The sequence below is a fragment of the Takifugu rubripes genome, chromosome 8 (assembly GCF_901000725.2).
Source record: "Takifugu rubripes chromosome 8, fTakRub1.2, whole genome shotgun sequence".
Classification (NCBI taxonomy): Eukaryota; Metazoa; Chordata; class Actinopteri; order Tetraodontiformes; family Tetraodontidae; genus Takifugu; species Takifugu rubripes.
In genome coordinates, this window is record NC_042292.1 from 14,501,617 (window position 1) to 14,517,151 (window position 15,535).

The following is a 15,535-nucleotide window of genomic DNA, read 5'->3' on the forward strand; positions in this document are numbered from 1 at the left end:
TTTCATTGCGTTCGCTCCCACTGGGGTCCATTCTGCACAGACATCCTGTCACTGCTGTGCTGATGTCTGTCAGATTTACTGGCCCCTCAGAAAGAATAATGCACCTTCCACAGGAACACTCTTCAAGTGTTTAATGCTTTAAAGGCCTGGATAGAATGAAAGTTTATTAAAATTCTGTGAAAATAAGACAGACGTGATGGTTTTTGGTGGGCACTTGGACTCCTCCCATAGATTTGGGTTCACTGGCTCAATACTCAAAATCAGCCATCAAAACTCTCGGGGTATGAATGGATCCAGGACTGAATCTCAACGGTCATGACAGTGCAGTTGTGAATTCAAGTTTCTTTCAACCAAGGCGACTAAAATAAACAAAAAACAAAGCCTCTAGAGTTGATCAGCCAACCAGCTGCTTCTGAGAATTCTAAAATGACATAAGCTCAGAGGAGATATCCTTGCTGTGAGGTCTATTTTAGATTCAATCTTGTGTTTTCGTACAACACTTTGGCCTGCTGGGTTTTTAAAGTGTTAGTTTGTATAGTATTTCTGCTATTTCCCGTGAGGTTAATGTGGCTCCAGAAGCAGACCGGAACTCACAAGACTCTCCTGTCACAGCACAGTTTCCCCTTCTAAACTATCATTCTTTTCTCCTGCAGACATGATTGGCAGCTGTGCTCCCCATCCGAGCCCCTTCATCACTCGCATTTTTGGACTGGTTTTCATTCTCTGCATCGCAGGTGAGGCACAATTTTTTTACGGGTTGTGACGACGCAAACGGCACAGAAAAGAGAAAAAGATCCCGAAGCCTCAGATGCACATTTAGAAAAGCACAGGTTTCAGGAAGTTAAGGTGCTATTTGTAATATCTTTCCTCTCATTGGTGTTAAATCTGCTTTAAGAGTGTTTTAACGTTCACGAGCGTGTGAGACGTGTGTGAACCTCTGTGTTGTCATGTTTCAGGTGCAGAGGACTGGAAATGTCAAAGTTCGCCTGTCATTCATAAAAAAGTTGGAGAGGACGTGGAACTTTCATGTTTCCAAGGTGGAAACATCTTACGTGCAAAATGGAGATATAATAAATCTGTAGCTGCAGTGTTCAGTACTGGTAAAGTTACTTACTCTGGGCAGTTGAAGGACAGATTGTACCTGAACATCACAAACGTCAGTTTAACAGTGAAAAATCAGCTCAGAGGCCACTGGGGGGGTCACGTACAGATGGACTGTGAGGAACCAAACCATAACTGGCCCCAGTCTGACATACACCATCAGGGAGGAGGACGGAGACACCGTCTTCAAATGTAAAGTTGGAAACATTGTCAGCGAGGTGTCGGAGTCCAAAGTGTTGAAGTGCGTCAACCAGACTGGAGAAGCAGCGGCGGACTCAAGTGGTGTGTAGAGAGGTTTGATGTGTGTCTGCTGTAGTTGAGAAACCCATGAACCAACCAGAGAACTGGTTTGTTCATGTTGGAAAGAGCAATTCCTTTATGCTCCAGTCTCTCACTGGCACTTGCAACAACATTATATTTTTATGTTTGCAGGTCCTGTAGGTATCGTCTCATTCATGCGAATAATCCTAGTTTGTGTCCTAACTGTTGCTGCTGGAATAGCAGTGTGTGTCCTTCACAGAAGGCCTCAACAAGGTGAGAACCTTTGCTGTAAGTAGCAGCATGTTTCAAACTAGCTTTCATGGCATACAAATATAACAAGCAGCTTCATTTCTCAAGGGGAACGTGGAGAACTGAGACAGGAGGAGCCAGAACGCTGTGAGAGTGGCTCCTGACTCACTGAGAGTCACCTCACCTCACCTCACCTCACCTCACCTCACCTCACCTCAGTTCAGGTCAGTTTTCAGGAATCAACAAGGAAAAAAAACAAAAACTTGATCATCCCCCAAAACTTCAGAGAAACGAAGAAAACTTGAGAAAACGTCCTGGAAACATCACACCAACAGTCAGACACGGAGGTGGTGCTTGATACAATTCCGACTGTCACAATTACTGATCTTTATTTTTATGTATATCAATAACTCTAATTCAATGTTATTTCTTTGCTCTCTCTATACTGTTTATTAAATATTCCATCTTATACATTATTAAAAAAATCTTTCCTGTCCTGCATGATATTTGAAATAACCTGTTTGTACACAGAAAATTAAAAAAGTTTTGGATTCAGTTTTTTTCGTGTTTAAGTTGCTGAGTTAAAACTATAACTTCCAAATTAATACACTATAAAAAAGTAAAATAAAGACATCGACTGTCAACTACTGGTAATATGTGCATATCTGTTATCTGGAAGCACATCTGCAGGTGTTATGGTCTCAGTTTTTGATATATGGTCATTTATTCTCATTCTCTCTTAGATAAACATTTCTCCTTATTTGGGACGTGAGTGGCTGACCTTACCTGTGCCAGGTGGCAAACCAGTCAGGCTGCCAATATTTTTCACAGTAAATGAAAAAAGAAATGGCGATCCAGATCTAGAGTTGAGTGTTGTACCGTACCTTGTGTAGACCTTTGTGTCACCACAGAAGCAGAAGTGCATCAAAAATAAAGTCACAAACATGGCTTCAAGGAACAGTTTCAAAATGCAAATATGCCAAGCGTATGTTACTGACTGTTTCATGACTGCTGTTGCTATGTGGTCACAGGTTTGTACATTACAACTAGCTAGCAAAGCCAGATTTAGAAAGACATTTTCACGATGATCTGAAAAATTCAGTCATTTTTTCCTACCTGTGATCTCATTTTCTACCACTAAGAGAAGCCACTTCTGCTCAACTCTGGTCCAGGTCAGACACTCTGCAGGTGAGCTCTGAGTCCACTTTAGAGGTAAGATCTTAAGCCCGAGTCCGAGCCCAAAATGTCAATTATTACGTTCGGGTCGGGTCGGGTCGGCTTCTCTCTCGCTAACTTTAAAAAAATATATATATATTTATTTATATATTATGTATATTAAAACGATGTATGGTTATTAAACTAAGGAATACTTGTTATAAAATAAATAATTTGGATAAAACAGAGAAGGCGCTGTATGCTAATTGCTATTTAACTACTAAACAGAGCCAGACCATGCCGTGCGCACGTGAATGCCGCGGTCCCGCCCTCTTTTTAATTTTCCATCCATCCATCTGAGGGTTTATTTATTTCCCTTGTTTCACAGGAATAACACGCACTTTACACCGAGGTGACCGCTCTGGACCACCTAGCTCAGCGGGTCTGACTTCTCAAACAGCAGCTGGTCCAGAAACATGTATGAATGGATTCATCCGTGCGCGCAGTCTCCAGCGGAGGATTTTTAAAGTATGTTTGTTTCCGCCTTTAGTAACGAAGACTATAGTGAACCTGCTGCGCCCTGGAGGCTTTACCCCAGATGCCCTTCCTCGCGATCTACAATTCCTCCTCCTGAATCCTCACAAATAAAATATAAAATTTCGGGTTTGTTTCGGGCTCGGGCCAGCAAATCAAGTTAATTGATCGGGCTCGGGCCGGGTCGGGCTTTAATACCCGCGGGCCTGGGTCGGGTCGGGCTGGATTTCTTTAGGCCCGATCTTACCTCTAGTTCAGATACACATCCGGTATTTATATTCCAATAGGCCTCAGAGTGACTCCATTGCAATGTTATGATACTGTGGCCATCAGTGTTAGACAGAAGGAGTGTACATGTAGTATATTTGTACATGTAGGTGTATTGTTATTTATAGTCATGTGCTGCATGCTTGGCTGCCTCTGACTGCACAGCGTTGGGTGGAATGTGCGTGAGGGAGATTGCCAGTGCGACCCTCCTCATTTGAGCACAATGCTGCACAGTCTGAGGTGCTGACAACAAGCCCGCGCAGATCCATTTCCCAGGGGCTCTGAGGAATCAGTTCAGAGGCACTATTTTTAATTTTTGCGATAAATAAGTGATAAATGAATCGGAAAATCACATGTGATGAAGCTTTCAAAAGGGCTCGTGATAAACCTGACAAACCAGCTCATTTAACTAAGTAGGGAGGGTTTAGTCTGGGCACAAAGTACTTCCATAATCAATGGGTTAGAATGCTGAAATATATGTGCTAACACCTCTCAAAGTTTGGATAGGGTTTGGGAACTTACCATCTGGAGGCTGTTAATCCTTTTTCCCTGCTCTTTTCCTACATCCACTCAACTGCTCTAAGAGCTCTAAACTGACCCATGAACATGTCTGATGTCAGCATCCATCCATACATCATCTTCTACATTTTTCCCATAACAGGGGTGAATGGGAGGCCTCTTAAGTTAATTTAGAGTTGACCCAATAAACCATCTCCCCAAATCTATGGACAGCGGGAGGTGATCAAAGTGCACTATGCATCCTGCATGATGCCACATCTGATCTCACAAAAGTGCTAGCTAGGAACTAAAAACTATTACATTAAAAATTGGCTACCCTCAACCATCTTATCAATGATTGGCTGAAATGTGGTTTGTTATGGTTCGGTGTCCTGCCTGTGCCCCTGGTGTTTTATTGCTGTTTGTTGTCTCCGGAGACAAGGCTTTGTCACAGTGTTTTCAGAGCGCAGGCAGCTAGCGGATCAAGAGGAGATGCCAACAATTTGAGACAAAAGGGAAATCACGCTGAAATCATGCAAGATCGCAAAGTGAAGGACAGAAGGACACAGTGAGAAAGGACAATTATTGGGGCGCTTTACAAGATTTTTTCCACAATAAGGACAATGACATGGGTGCTTTTGCAGATTTTGTAAGAACAGACTTCAGTATTTTAGATTATTCACTTTTTTAAAATCCATTGCATCTGTAATAACACAACAGGCTGTAGACTTATCAGGAATTTCTTTTGAATAATGTTATTATTGTACATGTACTATGGAAATTAATTAAATGATGTCTTTTTAAGATCTCTAAGGACAAACTATTTTCTTCAGCATATCATAATTCTTTCTGAAAAGCTGAACATTAAATCAATGTTCTGGCATCTCTGTTATCATTTACTAGATTTGACCATTTCAGAGAGGCGTCCTGGTACAGACCATAGGAATGGACACAGGCTAAAGCCCATTATGTTTAGAGAGTGTTTAAAATCAGAGAAGGAAGAAGAGTGGTAGGAGACAGGCTGATAAAAAAGACTAAAGGTTAAATTTGGATAATCAGATGAAACGTATGAGAAGACATTACACAGTCATTTCCTGTAAAACAGCTTTGTCTTAACATGAAACTCGGATTTTACAAAAAATGTAAATTTATTACAGTTGATGAAACCAAACAGGAACCTACTGGATGATCATAGTCACGGCATTCAAACCAGTTAGCTAAATCCAGTTTTCAAGGGCTTAAATGATGTAATCCCAGCAAACCCTCTCCAACCGTTGTTGTCCATTCCGTGCCCAGTACGGAAAGGCTCAATCCCATCTGAGACCAACTGGTGATTGGTGGATTTCTGATTGTTTTTATGTTGGCGATGGAGTTTAAACAGCTATTTATAGTTGAGACTCAAAGACCAAAATAAAAGTCAAGATCAGTTAAAAGAGGAAGGAAGCGCTGACACAAGAAGTTGAGATGAGTCTACCCCAGTATATGTCAACACTTCCTGATTTCTCCTCAGATGGGAACGTTTGGTGCTCATTCTGCTCAAATTTGCACACATCTCAGTGCTGGATTTTAAAATGGGACAGGCTTTTCCACACCTGCTGGGGCTTTTCTGTAAGTACCAGTAGGACCAGAGACCTTTCATACTGTCAGCATGTTAAACACCTGATGTGTTCCCAGTTTGATTTGGGAATTATCTGAATTTTTTAGTGCTGATGATGTTGCCGCTCCATGGACAACTTCAAGGTAAGGTTGCGTCTTCGCCAGTGTCGTTCCTGTCTCCTTTAGCTTCACCCCATGCTTCTGTTGGCCTCTAGTGCTGACTGTGGAGCCAGACTGGTCCACTTTTTTCACCGGCGAGTCCGTGAAGCTCATGTGTGACGTGAGAGAAGGAAAAGACGCAGACTGGCATTATGCAATAAGGAAGGATGGTCAGGACCTTTACCCATTTAGCAGACTCAAGACCCACATGGTAAAACTGCTGACAACAAACCAGGGTGGACAATACGCCTGCATTGGTGATAATATACAGAGAGGAACTAGAAAGGAGTCTAATGTAGTTTCTCTCACTGTATCAGGTAAGTCCTGTTGAGCTATAATTGCAGGTTTTACTTTCAAGCAGCTAGATTTTACATCTAGTTTGAGATCTGCACCTGATCAGAATTTAGACCTTTATAAGTGTTTTGGTTTCATCTTAAGGTGGTTTTGGGTGTTATTCATGGCAAAAAATAAATAAATAAAAACCTGTAAAAAATGCTGCTGAAATTGGCATCCAGCTACAGTCCGACAGCTCTTACACGTGCAAACTCGGCACGGGTGATGAATCCCAACCGATAAGGGTGAAAGTGGAGCGTAAGTAATACTACAGCCGCTCTGGGTTGAACTGATGGATGCTAACTATTCCGGTTGCTCTGACGTCCACAGCATACAGACCAAAAGCAGAACTAAGGAAAGATGAAGCTGCAGCTGGAGGAAAGGTCACCCTGACGTGTTCTACCATTATACCATCCCATGGTTGGAAGTTCTTCTGGTATAGAGGCAAGAAAAAGGATAGCTTAACCGCACAAGATGTGGCCTTCCTCTCAAATGACAGAATCAGCACATCACAGGGGGGCGTGTACTGGTGCAGGGGAGGAAGAGGAAACCCGGTTTACTACACCGAGTACAGTAACCCAATCGGTATAGGCAATATTGATAAATTGGAATCAAAACACAATTAAGGCAAATGATGTGATTTTTAAACGCTTTCAGTTACAAGCGCAGCTGCGGTGACCCTGCAGCCCAGCTGGCCGGAGATATACTACGGGGAGGCACTCACGCTCTGGTGTAGAATTGAAGGTGGAGAGGATTTCGAATGGATCTATCAATGGGCAGTCCCCAACACCAACGCCATTGACATTCAGTCTAAAAATGAATACAGAATCAACTACGCTACAGGATCGCACAATGGGTATTACAGGTGTTTGGGCCAAATGAAGAACGAAACGTCGTCGACGGCACGGAGCCCTGCCTTTAATCTAAGAGTGTCCAACAGTAAGTCCTTTAGACACACTCATGTATGAGACATTTGTCCACAAATAACACTGGTCGGTTTTGTCCGAATGTCTGCAGATAAACTGGTACCTAACCTCACAGTGTCTCCATCATGGCTGAGTTCTGGAGACTCTGTTACCCTGAACTGCAGTGTCAAATATCCAGATGTGGGTTGGAGGTTCTACTGGTACAAGGCCATTCCCAATTTACCCACCATGCTTTACACCATGGAACCGTTACCTGGCAGCAGCAATGGGACCGAACAGCCTTATTTTATTGTTTACGGACAGGCACAGACGGCAGGATATGTCTGTAGAGCTGCAAGAGGAAATCCTCAATCGTTCACTTACAACAGTGAAGTAAAGTTTGTCTGGTCTGGAGGTGAGGATTTATCTTTGGTTTTGGTTTTCCCCTACAAAACAGAACAAATATTAAGCTGTCTTTATAATAATTGTACTTAGTTTGAAAATTAATTTCTGCTAATTAGCCAAGGTGAAGTTTTGCATCTAGTTTAGTAGTTTGGTATCGTCAGTGTTGGTATCTTTCACCTAGACTATGTTCATGCTGACTTAATATATTTTGTTTTTGAGATGTTCAGTCTGCAGCGACCCTCTCCGTGAGCCCTGACCGAGCACAACACTTTATCACGGACACAATGTCGCTGTCGCTGACCTGCGCCGGAGACTCAGCTGAGTGGACAGTCAATAGGTTTTCCTCCTATGGTTACCTGACCCGTTGCGCCACCTGGGGGTCAATGACTGGACCCACATGCTACATCAATGGGCAGTCATTCATCGACGGGGTGTACTGGTGTGAGACCGCAACAGGACTCTTCAGTAATGCAGTCAACATCACCGGAACCTGTGAGTCTGTTTTACCACTTTCTTACCTACATTACACGACACTATTTCAACTAAATTTATTGGAATGATTTGAGCATATGTCATCACTTTTCAGAGGCAATCTACCCCAAGGGCATCAGCTGCAAGCTTAGCATGCAAGCAAGCTTTCTCTAGATCATAAGATGTTGCTTGATCAGGACATGCTTGGTTTTTCTGGACGGTTTAAAGCTAGTTAAAGTCTAAGGCTTATTTCTAGAAGCAATTAAAGAGGGTGGGGCTTAGTGTTCATACAAGTTAGATAATTAAATATCTCGTGTGACTAATCATTAAAGTGTAAATGAATTATGCAGCAAGACACCCAATTACCAGAAATGCAATATAATTCCCTTTTTCCAGATAACGATGCCATCGTGGACTTTCCCGTTCACCCTGTGACTGAGGGACAGCCCGTCACCCTCCGGTGCAAGTGGAAGACAGAACTAAACCTTGCTGTTATTTCTTTCTACAAAAATGACAAACTCATCCAAAATGACACCCGGGGGGAGTTTTTCATCCCTGCTGTTTCAAAGTCCGATGAAGGTTTTTACAAGTGTGGAGGGAAAGGCAGGATGCAGCGGTCGGCAGGCTCAACATCGCCAGCAAGCTGGATGTCGATAAAAGGTGAGTGAGTTGTGAGAAGTGTGCCCACCACAGCACAGGTTGGGAATTAATAATAACGTGAATTATCTATGTAGCGCTGGTGTTGTCTCAGCAGCATCCAAGCTCTCCGTTTCCTGTGTGGTTGACTGTTGGACTGGTTTGTGGTATCACTCTGTTTGTGCTCTTTCTCCTTGTTCTGGGCCGCTATGCAAAACGGGCGTTTTCTTTATCCAAGTAGTAGTGTAAATGAGTAAAGTTACTTACTCTGGGCAGTGGAAGGACAGATTGTACCTGAACATCACAAACTTCAGTTTAACAGTGAAAAATCTTAAACCCAGCGATTCTGGTATATTAAGTTTTATCCTCGTTACTAATCCACCAGAGCAACAACACCCATCAGTCTCCGTCACTCTGCAGGTACATGGTAAGACTCTTCTGATTTCCTCCACTAACCTAATAACCTACAGTTCTCGCTCTAAAATCAACTTTCCCTCATTCGTGTGCTCTTAAACGCAATTCCTTTATGCACCAGTCTCTCACTGGCACTTGCAGCAACATTATATTTTTATGTTTGCAGGTCCTGTAGGTATCGTCTCGTTCATGCGAATAATCCTAGTTTGTGTCCTAACTGTTGCTGCTGGAATAGCAGTGTGTGTCCTTCACAGAAGGCGTCAACAAGGTGAGAACCTTTGCTGTAAGTAGCAGCATGTTTCAAACTAGCTTTCATGGTATACAAATATAACAAGCAGCTTCATTTCTCAAGGGGAAAGTGGAGAACTGAGACAGGAGGAGCCAGAACACTGTGAGAGTGGCTTCTGACTCACAGAGTGAGGAGCCCCCTCCCCTCCCCTCCCCTCCCCTCACCTCACCTCACCTCACCTCAGTCCAGGTCAGTTTTCAGGATTCAACAAGGAGAAAAAAAAACAAAAAACCTTGATCATCCCCCAAAATTTCAGAGAAAACGAAGAAAACTTGAGAAAACTTCCTGGAAACATCACACCAACAGTCAGACACGGAGGTGGTGCTTGATACAATTCCGACTGTCAGAATTACTGATCTTTTATGTATATCAATAACTCTAATTCAATGTTATTTCTTTGCTCTCTCTATACTGTTTATTAAATATTCCATCGTATACATTATTAAAAAAATGTTTCCTGTCCTGCATGATATTTGAAATGACCTGTTTGTACACAGAAAATTAAAAAAGTTTTGGATTCAGTTTTATGGTTATCGTGGATGGTTATCACGGTCCTGTGCTTTGGTTCTTTGCGATAAATAAAGCTAAAAAAAAAAGAAAAAAGGAAGTGCATCAAAAATAAAGTCACAAACATGGCTTCAAGGAACAGTTTCAAAATGCAAATATGCCGAGCGTATGTTACTGACTGTTTCATAACTGCTGTTGCTATGTGGTCACAGGTTTGTACATTACAACTAGCTAGCAAAGCCAGATTTAGAAAGACATTTTCACGATGATCTGAAAAATTCAGTCATTTTTTCCTACCTGTGATCTCATTTTCTACCACTAAGAGAAGCCACTTCTGCTCAACTCTGGTCCAGGTCAGACACTCTGCAGGTGAGCTCTGAGTCCACTTTAGTGGATGTCAGGGCCCCCCCCCCCAACACGATACCGGCACATATTCTCTCAGATTTGGATAGGAATAAACAGCTTCCACGTTTCAGTGACTACTTTAAATTACACTGCGGGTAGTTCATATGACGAAGCGCCAAATATTACAGGTAAACTCCAATAAATAAACTCCCCACGTGTGAGTGGCTGGACACCTGGACGCTGCACATGCGCAGTAAACCGCGTAGAAACCGCGCAAGTATCAAGCCAGTATCGACATTAATCTACAGATGCCACCAGTCCCGTAAAATACGGAATCGTTCTTTAATTGGCAACTAATGCGTCCTGAATTGAAGCAATCGCAATTGAACTCGGTTCCGTGTTTCTATAAATATCCGTATCTGTCACCCCACCCACACACACACCCACACACACACACACACACACACACACACACACAGACCTAATCTAATAATAACAACCTTTCGTATTTTTCTTAGAAATGGGAGATTTTGTCGCTGCTGACTCCACCAGTGTGTGTGTGTGTGTGTGTGTGTGTGTGTGTGTGTGCATGTATGTCACATGTATTCTGTTCTTCTGCTTATTTGTCTTGTCTTGACCAGATAATCAGTTGTTATTGGGAGCGTTGGAACGCGTGTGAAGAGGACTGAGATCGAGAGATGTTGGTTGTTTCACGTGGGCGACAGGTTTTTTGAGCAAGTTGTGGTTATCACACAACCTGTGTTACTGTCTGGTTGACTGATTAATAACGGCTGAAAACTAGTGACTCTGCACTCTGTTGTGGGTGTTAATGGTGATATATACAACTAAGATGTCAGTAGATAATTTTGACTGTCATTTTTAAAAGTCTCAGGCTATAAAGCTTGAGCACCCCTGACCTGCAACACCCTTCTGGTTGTTCCTGTTTTTAGCCTGGTTGCTTAATTTGGTTGCTAGGGAGTTGGACCCTGTGCTGCTAGGATTCATCTTGTACATTTAGCAATATGATCGGCTCTATAGACCGCCATGTTGTTTGAGCGTTGGTCAGCTTCTCTGACTCAAACTGGATTTCTGTAAAAAAAGTTGTGAAAGTGTTGCTGAAGAATTAATAATAATGTGAATTATCTATGTAGCGGCGGTGTTGTCTCAGCGGCGTTCAAGCTCTCTGTTTCCTGTGTGGTTGACTGTTGGACTGGTTTGTGGTATCACTCTGTTTGTGCTCTTTCTCCTTGTTCTGGGCCGCTATGCAAAACGGGAGTTTTCTTTATCCAAGTAGCCCATAAAATTAAAGAAGGAAGCACCCAAATAACAAATAATTTGCTGTATTTTGCAGAGTTGTGGCCCATCAGGTCCCCAAACACCAACGGACATTCTGGTCCAGACCACAAGACAAACCTCAACAACACAGATCCAGCTCCTCCAAATGGTCAGAGCACATTTACGTGCCTTTTTGATCGGTCTTTGGCGCATTAAAAAAATTTTTTAATGTAATTTTCCGCACTAGGATCGGCCAAAAACAGGGCTTCTGTTACAGCTGATCCTGCTGAGGTCGAATATGGTTTGATTTTTCTCAAAAAATCTGCTGAGGGAGGTGAGTAAGTTCTCAAAAAGTTCAGAAAGTAGCGCCGTTGCACTTTAAAGACGTGTGTGATTCTTCCGATAGGGAGGAATCCAAATTCCGAAGAGAGTGTGCTTTATTCAAACGTGGCAATCCAGTCCACCGCAGGTGACACCTCACACACACACGCACACGATTGTAAAATAATAATTCTTAAACAATATAATAAAAAAAATTGATCTCCTTGTAGGGAAATCGCAGTCTGCACAGGATGAGACTGTTTATTCCGAAGTGAAGAAAAAGCAGAAAATGTGAAAAAATCAGTGTTGCAAATACATGTAAAATTACTTCGCACAGACGTGTATATTTTGAAAGATGTTCATCAGGTTTTGCAAGTGTGATTTATTTTCATGTTTCTAAGTTGCTGTGTTGGAAATATGACTAAAAAAAGGAAGTAGCACAAAGACATTAAATAGGAAATACTGCAATATTTTCCAATCATTACTTCCAGTTTTCAAGGGCTTAAATGATGTAATCCCAGCAAACCCTCTCCAACTGTTGTTGTCCATTCCGTGCCCAGTACGGAAAGGCTCAATCCCATCTGAGACCAACTGGTGATTGGTGGATTTCTGATTTTTATGTTGGCAATGGAGTTTAAACAGCTATTTAAAGTTGAGACTCAAAGACCAAAATAAAAGTCAAGATCAGTTAAAAGAGGAAGGAAGCGCTGACACAAGAAGTCGAGAACAGTCTACCCCAGTATATAGTCAACACTTCCTGAGAACGTTTGGTGCTCATTCTGCTCAAATTTGCACACATCTCAGTGCTGGATTTTAAAATGGGACAGGCTTTTCCACACCTGCTGGGGCTTTTCTGTAAGTACCAGTAGGACCAGAGACCTTTCATACTGTCAGCATGTTAAACACCTGATGTGTTCCCAGTTTGATTTGGGAATTATCTGAATTTTTTAGTGCTGATGATGTTGCCGCTCCATGGACAACTTCAAGGTAAGGTTGCGTCTTCGCCAGTGTCGTTCCTGTCTCCTTTAGCTTCACCCCATGCTTCTGTTGGCCTCTAGTGCTGACTGTGGAGCCAGACTGGTCCACTTTTTTCACCGGCGAGTCCGTGAAGCTCATGTGTGACATGAGAGAAGGAAAAGACGCAGACTGGCAATATGCAATAAGGAAGGATGGTCAGGACCTTTACCTATTTAGCAGACTCAAGACCCACATGGTACAACTGCAGACAACAAACCAGGGTGGACAATACGCCTGCATTGGTTTTAATATACAGAGAAGAACTACAAAGGAGTCTAATGTAGTTTCTCTCACTGTATCAGGTAAGTCCTGTTGAGCTATAATTGCAGGTTTTACTTTCAAGCAGCTAGATTTTACATCTAGTTTGAGATCTGCACCTGATCAGAATTTAGACCTTTATAAGTGTTTTGGTTTCATCTTAAGGTGGTTTTGGGTGTTATTCGTGGCAAAAAAATAAATAAATAAAAACCGAAAACAAGAGAAGTGCTAAGACAGCTGCTAAACAAGAGAAGAGCTGGAGCATTCACCAGAATGACAGGAAGCATTTTAGTATCATATTTTAGCCTCTCTTTAGTGGCTAAAAACTAGCAAAGAAGTTGCATAAAAGTTACTTGTATTAGCGCAGCTATTTCTTAACAGCATTTAAATGAATGGTGAAAGCGCAACAACCTACATGACACAGTTGTGTTGGCAGACAGGAATTTGATCCTCCAACACCCGGCGGCCATATTGTATCGAGGTGAAACGGTGCCCCTGCGCTGTCGGCACCAGCTTCAGACAGACATGACAACAGCCACCTTCTACAAGAACAGGTCACTCATCGTAACGGACCCAAACCAGCGGACGCTGATGATGTCAGAAAATGCTGCTGAAATTGGCATCCAGCTACAGTCCGACAGCTCTTACACGTGCAAACTCGGCACGGGTGATGAATCCCAACCGATAAGGGTGAAAGTGGAGCGTAAGTAATACTACAGCCGCTCTGGGTTGAACTGATGGATGCTAACTATTCCGGTTGCTCTGACGTCCACAGCATACAGACCAAAAGCAGAACTAAGGAAAGATGAAGCTGCAGCTGGAGGAAATGTCACCCTGACGTGTTCTACCATTATACCATCCCATGGTTGGAAGTTCTTCTGGTATAGAGGCAAGAAAAAGGATAGCTTAACCGCACAAGATGTGGCCTTCCTCTCAAATGACAGAATCAGCACATCACAGGGGGGCGTGTACTGGTGCAGGGGAGGAAGAGGAAACCCGGTTTACTACACCGAGTACAGTAACCCAATCGGTATAGGCAATATTGATAAATTGGAATCAAAACACAATTAAGGCAAATGATGTGATTTTTAAACGCTTTCAGTTACAAGCGCAGCTGTGGTGACCCTGCAGCCCAGCTGGCCGGAGATATACTACGGGGAGGCACTCACGCTCTGGTGTCAAATTGAAGGTGGAGAGGATTTCGAATGGATCTATCAATGGGCAGTCCCCAACACCAACGCCATTGACATTCAGTCTAAAAATGAATACAGAATCAACTACGCTACAGGATCGCACAATGGGTATTACAGGTGTTTGGGCCAAATGAAGAACGAAACGTCGTCGACGGCACGGAGCCCTGCCTTTAATCTAAGAGTGTCCAACAGTAAGTCCTTTAGACACACTCATGTATGAGACATTTGTCCACAAATAACACTGGTCGGTTTTGTCCGAATGTCTGCAGATAAACTGGTACCTAACCTCACAGTGTCTCCATCATGGCTGAGTTCTGGAGACTCTGTTACCCTGAACTGCAGTGTCAAATATCCAGATGTGGGTTGGAGGTTCTACTGGTACAAGGCCATTCCCAATTTACCCACCATGCTTTACACCATGGAACCGTTACCTGGCAGCAGCAATGGGACCGAACAGCCTTATTTTATTGTTTACGGACAGGCACAGACGGCAGGATATGTCTGTAGAGCTGCAAGAGGAAATCCTCAATCGTTCACTTACAACAGTGAAGTAAAGTTTGTCTGGTCTGGAGGTGAGGATTTATCTTTGGTTTTGGTTTTCCCCTACAAAACAGAACAAATATTAAGCTGTCTTTATAATAATTGTACTTAGTTTGAAAATTCATTTCTGCTAATTAGCCAAGGTGAAGTTTTGCATCTAGTTTAGTAGTTTGGTATCGTCAGTGTTGGTATCTTTCACCTAGACTATGTTCATGCTGACTTAATATATTTTGTTTTTGAGATGTTCAGTCTGCAGCGACCCTCTCCGTGAGCCCTGACCGAGCACAACACTTTATCACGGACACAATGTCGCTGACCTGCGCCGGAGACTCAGCTGAGTGGACAGTCAATAGGTTTTCCTCCTATGGTTACCTGACCCATTGCGCCACCTGGGGGTCAATGACTGGACCCACATGCTACATCAATGGGCAGTCATTCATCGACGGGGTTTACTGGTGTGAGACCGCAACAGGACTCTTCAGTAATGCAGTCAACATCACCGGAACCTGTGAGTCTGTTTTACCACTTTCTTACCTACATTACACGACACTATTTCAACTAAATTTATTGGAATGATTTGAGCATATGTCATCACTTTTCAGAGGCAATCTACCCCAAGGGCATCAGCTGCAAGCTTAGCATGCAAGCAAGCTTTCTCTAGATCATAAGATGTTGCTTGATCAGGACATGCTTGGTTTTTCTGGACGGTTTAAAGCTAGTTAAAGTCTAAGGCTTATTTCTAGAAGCAATTAAAGAGGGTGGGGCTTAGTGTTCATACAAGTTAGATAATTAAATATCTCGTGTGA

At 42.8% G+C, this 15,535-nt stretch overlaps 2 protein-coding genes across 2 annotated transcripts in view; both read left to right on the forward strand.

The window, feature by feature from the left end:
* The window catches only part of LOC105419615 (uncharacterized), a 29,792-nt gene extending 28,038 nt beyond the window's left edge, over positions 1-1,754 (forward strand). Inside the window, exons 40-43 of the mRNA XM_029841089.1 lie at positions 654-734; positions 957-1,383; positions 1,534-1,635; positions 1,720-1,754. Coding sequence (XP_029696949.1) covers positions 654-734; positions 957-1,297 — 422 coding nt within the window. The 3' untranslated portion in view covers positions 1,298-1,383; positions 1,534-1,635; positions 1,720-1,754. The remainder of the gene's footprint in view (positions 1-653; positions 735-956; positions 1,384-1,533; positions 1,636-1,719) is intronic.
* A 2,583-nt stretch (positions 1,755-4,337) lies between these two features.
* The window catches only part of LOC105419589 (uncharacterized), a 29,407-nt gene continuing 18,209 nt past the window's right edge, over positions 4,338-15,535 (forward strand). The window contains exons 1-20 of the mRNA XM_029841090.1: positions 4,338-4,697; positions 5,576-5,673; positions 5,770-5,805; positions 5,877-6,137; positions 6,484-6,738; positions 6,811-7,092; positions 7,171-7,473; positions 7,683-7,955; positions 8,331-8,594; positions 8,669-8,790; positions 11,479-11,569; positions 11,648-11,734; positions 12,481-12,576; positions 12,673-12,708; positions 12,780-13,040; positions 13,433-13,699; positions 13,772-14,026; positions 14,099-14,380; positions 14,459-14,761; positions 14,971-15,237. Coding sequence (XP_029696950.1) covers positions 5,637-5,673; positions 5,770-5,805; positions 5,877-6,137; positions 6,484-6,738; positions 6,811-7,092; positions 7,171-7,473; positions 7,683-7,955; positions 8,331-8,594; positions 8,669-8,790; positions 11,479-11,569; positions 11,648-11,734; positions 12,481-12,576; positions 12,673-12,708; positions 12,780-13,040; positions 13,433-13,699; positions 13,772-14,026; positions 14,099-14,380; positions 14,459-14,761; positions 14,971-15,237 — 3,778 coding nt within the window. The 5' untranslated portion in view covers positions 4,338-4,697; positions 5,576-5,636. The remainder of the gene's footprint in view (positions 4,698-5,575; positions 5,674-5,769; positions 5,806-5,876; positions 6,138-6,483; positions 6,739-6,810; positions 7,093-7,170; positions 7,474-7,682; positions 7,956-8,330; positions 8,595-8,668; positions 8,791-11,478; positions 11,570-11,647; positions 11,735-12,480; positions 12,577-12,672; positions 12,709-12,779; positions 13,041-13,432; positions 13,700-13,771; positions 14,027-14,098; positions 14,381-14,458; positions 14,762-14,970; positions 15,238-15,535) is intronic.